The sequence below is a fragment of the Cicer arietinum genome, chromosome 4 (assembly GCF_000331145.2).
Source record: "Cicer arietinum cultivar CDC Frontier isolate Library 1 chromosome 4, Cicar.CDCFrontier_v2.0, whole genome shotgun sequence".
NCBI lineage: Eukaryota > Viridiplantae > Streptophyta > Magnoliopsida > Fabales > Fabaceae > Cicer > Cicer arietinum.
The window spans coordinates 40,074,285-40,084,398 of NC_021163.2; the positions used below are offsets into that span (position 1 = coordinate 40,074,285).

The following is a 10,114-nucleotide window of genomic DNA, read 5'->3' on the forward strand; positions in this document are numbered from 1 at the left end:
TAGTAATTACATTTCTTCTTATTTTCTAACAAGTATGTTTTAGTGGAGAGCTAACAAATGAAGAATAATGACTATAATCAATAATTATTTTATAAAATTGATTGTACATCACATGGATAGACATCTACTAAATCTTATTCTTTTTTTTAATTTCTTATGCTAATTTTCACTTTTAACAGATAAATTTTTTAGTACGATAAATTATTATAGTAATCACATTTCTTCTTATTTTCTCAACGATTATGTTTTAGTGGAGAGGTAACGAATAATGGCTATAATGAAACATGGATGCTATATTGTTGGGAAAAATAGTGCCCAGTTGAAAATGAGTAGGGAAGATTTATGAGAGATTGTAACTAACATTTTAACGTAGGGTAAACACAGTTAAATTGAAAGGGAGATGTTTGTCACCCAATGAATTAATTAAGGAAAGTTTGCATTATTATGTTAAAAAATAAAGGGGCTGTGATGTGAGTAACATTTTAATAAACATTGAGAAAGATCATTATAATTTCACCTTCAATTTATTGATCTTGGAAGGATATTTAAGCAATAGACAGACATAAATTTGTATTGAAATTATATAGATTAAATGTGGTCAATTAACAACATTTTTTTAATATGTGTAATTTAATTTATTTTTGTTTATACAAGAAGTACTTAAATTTGTTAGAAAATATTGACTTGAGTAACAGAATTGAAGGGAATTTTTTTTTTACAAGAAAATTGAAGGGAAAGTTGTTGCTTCATCATCATATATCAAATATAATTTAATACTATTACATAAAGATATGAATTCAAGTGGGTGTGGGTGTAAATAAATTTTTTGAAACACACTACACTACAGAAGGGACTATTCCCGCTTTTATCCACTTACGGTTTCATTTGAAATTCGGACTATTCCCCAAACCAAACGAGATCCAACACTTCAACAGAACACAAGAAAAGAGAAGAGAAAACCTCTCTCTCTGTCATTTTTGATGGCTCCTCACTTCGTCTTCCCTCGCACACTTCAAGACCTCGAAGAAGAATCACCCGAACACAACCATCTCTTCGTTCAAAACCCTCATAATATCGATTCCCTTTCATCTTCCCAACTTGAAGAATTTGTCAAAGGCGTTTCCTTCGACCTCTCAGACCGAGAAATCCTCTGCATCGAAGAACAAGACGTTTTCGACCGTGTTTACTCTTTGGTTCGATCTTACGCTTCTCTACCTCGCTCGTCTAAACTCAACCTCGTCGAAACTCTCCGTTCAAATCTCGCCGTTCTTCTTCCCAACGTCGATTCGCTTTCAAGAGTTTCTAACGACAACGACCACGTTCTCCTTGTTGACCGCGTCGCTTCTCATCGCAACGCTTTTAAAATTTACACGTTCTTCCTTCTCAACATTGTTCTCGCTGAAGAATCCAACAATGCTCCCAAGGTACGTAATCAATCAATTACTCACTTTAGAAGAACATGAATTTCAAGGGAAAAATTAAAATTTGAATTTGGAGAGTAGATTCTCAATTTCATTAAGCCGAAACAAACATTAGTTTATGAGAACCTATAAATCAAACTATGAGAGTATATCTTATGAAACTAATGCTCCAATTTGTAGGTAATTATATGTAGTATATCTTACATATGAGAGTTATAGGAATTCTCATGAAATTCTGAACTGATGTCTGCAGCAAAACGTATTAGTGTGTTTTTGGATTAACTATTGATGACGGAGTGAAAATTTATCTCCTCTTAACACGATTTTTGAGTAAATTGAAATGTTTGGTTACTTTGAATCAAAATTGATTTTGCCTTAAAATTATTTTTTGATGCAAAATAGGTTATGTAGTAACTTATTTTAGGTTTTAGGCTTTATTAGAGAAAAAACTTCATGTATCGTCATAGATGAAGTGTGAAACCTTTGCTATGATGTGTTGTTAACTAAATTTTGAAATTGAATTCGGGAGTTTTTTCACTCAAGTATTTTATAGGGCAGTAAAATTGTTTAGTTTGAAGCATGTTGTATTGCGGTTTCAGGTGGTGGCTGCAAGTGCCAGAAAGAAACAACCCGCACATTCATGGAATTGGGAGCCACAGAGAGCTCGAATACTCAATCTCATTGCCAACTCATTGGAGATTAACCTTGAATTACTTTTTGGTTCATCTGACCCAGACGAAGGTTACTTGTCTTTCATCACAAAGTGAGTAGTGATATCTCTTTCTGTTCACCTTTTTTCAGTTTGGTGTACCACTAATAGGACTTTCTGTTTTTTCCATCCACTTGTTGTAGAAATGCATTCTCCATGTTTGAAAATGCGGGGCTTTTAAAAGACTCTGATGCAAAGGATGCAATATGTCGCATAATTGGAGCGTGCTCCACCAAGTACCATTACACGGCACAGTCCAGTGCATCCATCATACACCTTATTCACAAGTATGATTTTGTTGTCATCCACATGGCCGATGCAGTCGCGGGTGCCGAAAAGAGGTATTCAAATGGAAGCCTTGCAACTTCCATTGTTAGGGAAATTGGAAGGACTAATCCAAAAGATTATGTCAAAGACACTGTTGGTGCTGAAAACGTGGGGCGTTTTCTTGTGGAATTAGCTGACCGTATTCCCAAATTGATTTCAACTAACATCGGCATTCTTGTTCCTCACTTTGGTGGGGAGTCTTACAAAATTAGGAACGCTCTTGTTGCCGTGCTGGGGAAGCTAATATCAAAGGCATTTAAGGATATTGATGGTGAAGTGAGTTCTAAGAGCATTAGGTTACGTACTAAGCAAGCTATGTTGGAAATTTTGCTTGAGAGATGTAGGGATGTTTCGGCTTACACGAGAAGTCGCGTGCTTCAGGTATGGGGTGAGTTATGTGAGGAACACTCGATTTCAATTGGTTTGTGGAATGAGGTTGCAGAAGTTGCTGCTGGGAGATTGGAGGACAAGAGTGCAATCGTCAGAAAATCTGCTTTAAATCTGTTAATCATGTTGCTGCAGCATAACCCATTTGGTCCGCAGCTCCGAATAGCTTCATTTGAGGCAACATTGAATCTGTATAAGAAGAAGTTGAGAGAGCTTGAGCCTTCAGAAGTTTCTGACAATGAAAATTCTAACCCAGATGGTGAGGTGGAGGATTTGAAATTTGAAGATGTTGAGAAGGAGCAACAAGAGAGTGTGACTGATACATTTTTGTCACAGGAAGAAGATGCAATTCCTTTGCAGAATGCTAGTGATAGTAGTGTGCCTGACGTTGGTAACTTGGAGCAGACTAGGGCCTTGGTTGCATCGCTTGAGGCTGGATTAAGATTCTCTAAATGTATAGAGGCCACTATGCCGACACTTGTCCAATTGATGGCCTCGTCTTCTGCTACTGATGTTGAAAATACAATTCTCTTGTTAATGAGATGTAAGCAATTTCAAATCGATGGCTCAGAAGAATGTCTCCGAAAGATGTTGCCCCTGGTAAGCCATAGTTCTTTCAATTGCCAAACAAGGATATTTTAATGTTTATTTAATTGTTGCTTGAATGTGTTAACCATGACAAGGTGGTATGCTGCTATATGATCCATATAACTGACCCAGTTTGGTTAAAAAATTGATGGCTGTTGTTTCTTAAATGTATTATATGTGTTGTGTAATGTTTTGAATTGTTGATTGTTGATTTTTCTGAAATTGACATTTTTTTTCTGGAATTTGCTCTTGGTTGTAGGCGTTTTCTCAGGATAAATCCATCTATGAAGCAGTGGAGAATGCTTTCAATACAATATACATAAGGAAAAACCCGATGGAAACTGCCAAGAATCTCTTGAGCCTCGCAACTGATTCCAATATAGGAGATCTAGCAGCTCTTGAGTTTATAGTTGGCACCCTGGTCTCTAAGGGGGATATATCTTCCAGCACAGTATGTTTCCATGAATTGTCTCGTTTAATGTGCTGTTTAAATAATTATTAGAATGACTCTGGATTTGCCTTCAGGATGGTATTTTATATCCTATAACTATACTAAAAATATGAATTTTTTGTAGCCCTGAAAAGATAAATGCATTGAGGTCGATAATTTTTCAAGTTTAGACTTGTATATTTCATCTATGGGGATTTCGCGATGAGATACTAAGTACTGAGCCTATATTTTTACAAACATGACTGACTAGCAACCCTACATCCTAGTTATGTCAAATATGAAATGTCAATCAATGCTGTAAACAAGGATGCATGTTTTCCTTTTTAGTTTTTATATCCCGGTTCACAAATTGAAATATGATTTGGGTCTTGGGATGAGTTTGGCTGATACTTTCATGCTTACATAAACATAGGCATGCTTTACGTTGGGAAGTTGGACTGCGATTGATAAAGCTGATCCCATATTTGAATTACTATGGTCGCTGCCTTTTACTTCCTCCATCAAAATAATTTCTTGTTATCATCATATCAAATTTGGCTCTCATCATTGATTTGATTTTCTCAACATGTCTCCACTATTGCAGATATCGTCCTTATGGGATTTCTTTTGCTTCAATGTTGGTGGAACCACTGCAGAGCAAAGCCGTGGCGCTTTATCTGTCCTTTGCATGGTTGCAAAGACATCAACTGGTGTGCTTGGCTCACATTTACAGGACATCATTGATATTGGGTTTGGCCGTTGGTCTAAAGTTGATCCTTTGCTAGCTAGGACAGCTTGTCTTGCTATTGAGAGGCTTTCTGAAGATGATAAGGCAAAATTGTTGGCAAATAATAACAGTGTTCGGATATTTGGCATTCTCGAAAGTTTAGTTACAGGATTTTGGCTCCCAGCAAATATTTGGTATGCTGCTGCTGACAAAGCAATAACTGCCTTATATGCCATTCATCCTACTCCAGAAACCATAGCAGCTGACATGATAAAGAAATCTCTCAGTTCTGTCTTTAAGGATTGTGGTTGTAGTGACATCGACACTAGTAGCAGCATGCCTATCACAGTTCAAGTGGAAAAGCTGAGTAGATGTTTATTTGTCATAAGTCATACTGCCATGAATCAATTGGTCTATATTGAATCCTGTGCCCGTAAAATTCAGAAGCAGAAACTTGCAAAAGAGAAAAAAGACATTGAGAATCAGAGTTCTGACAGTAATGGCACATCAACTGGTACACAGAAGGTGGAATCAGTGTTTTTTACTACTGTTATGTCATACTTCATAGATTCAATTAATAGTTCTCAGCGACATATTTTGATCTTTTATGGTCAAATCTATTTAAATTCGGCTTATTCATGTGTTACAGGATAATGATATAAATGCTGAGTTAGGATTTGCAGCCTCTGAGGATGCTGCACTTGATGCAATGTTTGATAAAGCAGAAAAGGAAATTGTTTCTGGTGGTTCAAATGAAATGAATTTGGTTGGTATCTGTGCAACCTTTTTGGCAAAGCTTTGTAGAAATTTTGGACTACTGCAGAAGGTGATTGCTTTGATATCCTCCTTCACTAAAATTGAACTAAAATTTATTTTTGTATTGATCTTTTCTTGATTTGGTAGCTTTTTGTTGTGTGCATAATGAATGACTGCATTTGGAAACCAGCAGTTACTTTTGAAATGTGAAAATTGGATATAATTTCTATATATAATTAATTCATAATCCCTCACTCTCAATATAAATCACTTTTGCCAATGACGCACTAATTAAGAAACATAGTTAATTTTATTGATTTTATTAAAATTACGACTTTACAAAATTATCCTTCATTAATGGTATGAGGAAGTGAAATTACAAGAATTGAAAAATGAGAGTAATAATTAGTTATGGATATAATAGTAAAAACAAAATTAATGCTTCATTGATAGTGAAAAATGACATAAAATGGGATAAAACTTTTTGCTAGAATGACTTATATTTTTCAGAAGAGGGAGTATATTGCATATGTTGAAGTTGTGGGGTTTTAGAGAAAAGGAGAAGAGAAAATAATAAGGGTTTGAATATTATTGATAATAGCTTAATGCTGACTTTATTACAAAAGATTCAATACTATTCTCTATTTATAGAGAAATATAGACTCAATCCTAAATCAGGAACAAATCATAATAATAAAGAGAGATATTCTAAGATTCTCTATGATTATAAATTGATCATAGAAAATAAATCAAGATACTCTACTATAATATAAAAGATATACTATAAGATATTATAAGATATTTTCTAATATTCTAACAGCATACAAGTTTATAACATTATAACAAAAACTTTTATGAGTTTTATCGTGTTTATCTTAATACGATTTCACAACTTAAATATATTAATTTATTGTTTGATATAAAATGAAATAACTTTCATTTCTTCAGTATCCAGAATTACAGGCATCTGCAATGCTTGCTTTGTGTCGATTGATGATCATTGATGCAGATTTTTGGTGAGTTCTTGTCAATTCTATACCTCTTATCTGGAATTTCAGTCCCTACTTTATCTATGCCTTACAATGAAATGAAGATGTTCTAAGTGAATTGTTTTCAGTGATGCAAATCTTCAGCTTCTCTTCACAGTTGTGGAAAATGCACATTCAGAAATTGTCCGTTCTAATTGCACTATTGCCCTTGGAGATTTAGCAGTACGGTTTCCAAATCTTCTAGAACCATGGACAGAAAGAATGTATGCCCGCCTACAAGATCCTTGTGTATCAGTCAGGAAGAATGCGGTTCTTGTGCTTTCACATCTCATACTAAATGACATGATGAAGGTAAAGGTCACTTCAGATGTTATTGTTCTTTTTTTCCCCTTCCAATTGTGCAGCGCTTTATACGCCGATGCAATAATTTTTCCATAAGGTGAAAGGGTACATTAATGAAATGGCGATGAGATTAGAAGACGAAGATGAGAGAATTTCAAGTCTGGCTAAGCTTTTTTTCCTTGAACTTTCGAAGAAAGGTCTTTCCTTATAATTTTATCTTTTGTGAAAAGTGTCTGCTATTATTCTTGATATTAAATTTATAAAGGTAGAAAGGCATTTAATATAGTCTCCTGACATTATAACAGGAAATAATCCAATTTATAATTTGCTTCCTGACATACTTAGCAAATTATCCAAGCAGAACCTGAGCAATGATTCTTTCTGCCACATCATGCAATTTTTAATTGCTTCCATCAAGAAGGTATACTTGATCTCACATTGTTGACGTTGTGTTATATATTTGTTTGATTGTCATCCTCATCTAGTTTTTTTAAGTACTCCAGGACAGACAAATGGAAGCTCTGGTTGAAAAGCTATGTAATCGGTTTAGTGGTGTTACAGGTATCGTTTTTTTTCTTCTTATTTTTAAATACTCTATATATAAGAAGTTCCACAAGCTAATGCCTAAAATTGTCTAAGCAAATGTTCTATCTTGATCATTGAACCGAACAACTAACTGCTCATAATAATCAATTGTGTCTTGATTTCCCTGCAGATGTCAGACAGTGGGAGCATATATCTTATTGTCTCTCTCAGCTATCATTTACTGAAAAGGGGATGAAAAAACTCATAGATTTATTTAAGACCTATGAACATGCCTTGTCAGAGGATTCTGTTATGGAGAATTTTAGAAATATATTAAACAAGGTAATGACATTTTTTGTTTCTCTTGCGTACTTTATTTTAAAATGGCTGAGGCTTTTTCTAGTTTAATTCAAAATTTTAATTGAAATCAGGCAAAGAAGTTTGCAAAATTGGAACTTAAAACTTGCATTGAGGAGTTTGAGGATAAGCTGAATAAGTTCCACATGGAAAAGAAGGAACAAGAAATTACTGCTCGAAATGCCCAAATCCATCAACAGAAGATTGACAGCAGGGAAGGCTTTAATGTGGATACAAATTCCGATGATAAAGCAAAATCTAATAGTGCTTCAGGTTAACTTCTTAGAGTTTAAAACCTTCAGCTTTTATTATACCTTCTGCTCTCTTCCTAATGAATCTGTAATATTAGTACATTGTCAGTGTAGTAATCCTTGTACATAAGTGAAACTTTTATATATAAAAATCTTGCCTTTTAGTTTGACAATTGCTAGTAATATATATCTTCTCTCCTGTTTAATCTTTTCTCTTCTGTTTCTCCTTTACTTGAATACCTTGAATATACCACATGATTTTACTAAATAATTGTCTAATGTGAAAAAATATGATGAGGAATATGCCACATGATTTTACTAAACAATTGTCTAATGTGAAAAAATATGATGAGGAATTTTATTTTGTCATGCACTTTCTCAATCTGGATGAGGTTCTAGTGAGAATTAATGTTTTACTGTTTTTGCTGATAATCACGTGTTTTCTGCAGATGAAGCAGATGGTGAAGTAATTGATACATACTCTGAAGAGACAAATACTTTGTCTATAAATGTTAAATCAGAATCTAAGCCCGTTCCAGAAGCATGTTCTAGTGCTACGAGTGAGTTGATTGAGTCAGATCAAGTAGATATTGAAGTCCAATCACCCATGGTTAAAACAAGAGGTTAGTGGAAAAACACAGCTTTTGCGAATCCAGTTGATTGTACTATTGTAATTAACACGAGGCTGCTAATTATAGGAGCTCCACGGTCCAGAATTAAAAAAAGCAATGTAAAAGTTGGAAAAGGTGATATCTCTATCACCAAGAAAAGAGCTAATGGTTCAAGGAGGTATGCATCTCTGTATGAAAGTTTAAATACTAATGCATCTTCTGTTTGTATTATTAGATGCTAATTTTCTGATCTTGCATTGGGCATGATAAATTATGCTGTGAAAATAATTTACAGTAATTGGATTTAATAGATTTTTGAATCATAATAAAGCTGGAAAACTTTGGAAAATGCTGATAGTATAATATTATGTTCGTTTGTTTGCTTATTTGGTTTTTGAAGCAAGCAAATGTTCTTGTAAGTTGATTAGTTATATTTGATATTTATACTCTATAAAAAAATCTTTATAAGAGCAACCGAAATGGAGGAGGCTTAGCTTCATGAGCCTTGGTACCAAATTGGTACTCCATTGGGAAAAAAAAGTAAATGAGTACATCTGAGAAAGAAATATGATTTACTAAGCGCTCTCTCTCTCCCTGTAGATCCCACACGAGTTTAATATTAGAATGTAACAACATAAAGTTTTTGATAGATGATATAAGATTATCAGCGAAACTTATTTAATAAAGTTTTTTGAGGTATTGTATAGGACGGATTGAGTGTTTATTAAATATTATCATTAAAAAATTATAAATGAGTGATGGGTACTTAAATATTCAAAATGCGTTCTGAGTATGGTGCTGGTATACTTAGAAGGCACTGCGTACAGAATGCAGGTGTACGATATAAATCGGTAATTTTAATATGATTCATTTACTTATGAAATTTTCGGAGTAATCATAAAAAAAATGAAATGGTCTGACCGAATTAGTTATTTTTACTTGGTTCTGACTGAATAATGACTTAATCATTTGTTGTTTATATACTTTGTATCCTCATGCAGGTAAATACTCAAAAACCTTTGAATGAAAAGATAAGAGTCATGAGTTTGGTTTGCAATTTTTATGGTTATTTATAAACATATGGACTCGAGAGATGACTGCATTATAATGGTTGGATATACCTTGTTTAACAGTGGTGCACTTCTTCTCGGAGGTTGTATATATGAATTGACAAACTGACCATTAAAATCAAATTAATTTGTACTTGTAAAAAAAAGGGACTTAGGCAGGTCCTCCACTGAAATTTGAGTGTTTTGATGTATGGACTTCTATGCGACATCTGTGGTGGGTCGGGCAATTGTAATGCTAATTGAAGCTTCCTATGTTCTGGTGTTGAATGCTTACCTTTGTTTTTTTAATAAAAAAATGCCAATTGGTTAATTAATGTAATTTGCACGAAAGGTATAATTGGGCCCATTTTTCCTCTTTTATTTTCTCCATGGTCTGATATTTTTCTTTTATATAACAAGCAAACACTTTCCAATTTCAAATTTCAAGTGTGTATAATATAGTATAATATTATCTGATGAAATTCATTTCATTTGTAAAATGCGTATAGCTAATATGTTAAATTTTGAATAAAAGAATACGGTAGATTATTTAAGGTAATTGAATATACTAGATATTTCAAATGAAGTTGTAATTAAGGATGAGAATAAACTAGAATTTAAAAGGTTTGAGTTTGACTTATCATT

The 10,114-nt window shown here is 33.7% G+C and overlaps 1 protein-coding gene across 1 annotated transcript; it reads left to right on the plus strand.

Annotated features, from left to right (window-relative positions):
* The first annotated feature begins 856 nt into the window (after positions 1 to 856).
* LOC101495429 (condensin-1 complex subunit CAP-D2) lies at positions 857 to 9,855 on the plus strand. The gene is made up of 16 exons (XM_004514667.4): positions 857 to 1,424; positions 2,021 to 2,184; positions 2,274 to 3,444; positions 3,692 to 3,883; positions 4,467 to 5,114; positions 5,239 to 5,415; positions 6,294 to 6,361; positions 6,463 to 6,685; positions 6,774 to 6,873; positions 6,982 to 7,097; positions 7,180 to 7,237; positions 7,392 to 7,543; positions 7,633 to 7,831; positions 8,259 to 8,432; positions 8,508 to 8,598; positions 9,422 to 9,855. The coding sequence occupies exons 1-16, from the start codon at positions 981 to 983 to the stop codon at positions 9,423 to 9,425; spliced, it is 3,981 nt and encodes a 1,326-aa protein (XP_004514724.1). The 5' UTR covers positions 857 to 980; the 3' UTR covers positions 9,426 to 9,855.
* The last annotated feature ends 259 nt before the right edge of the window (positions 9,856 to 10,114 follow it).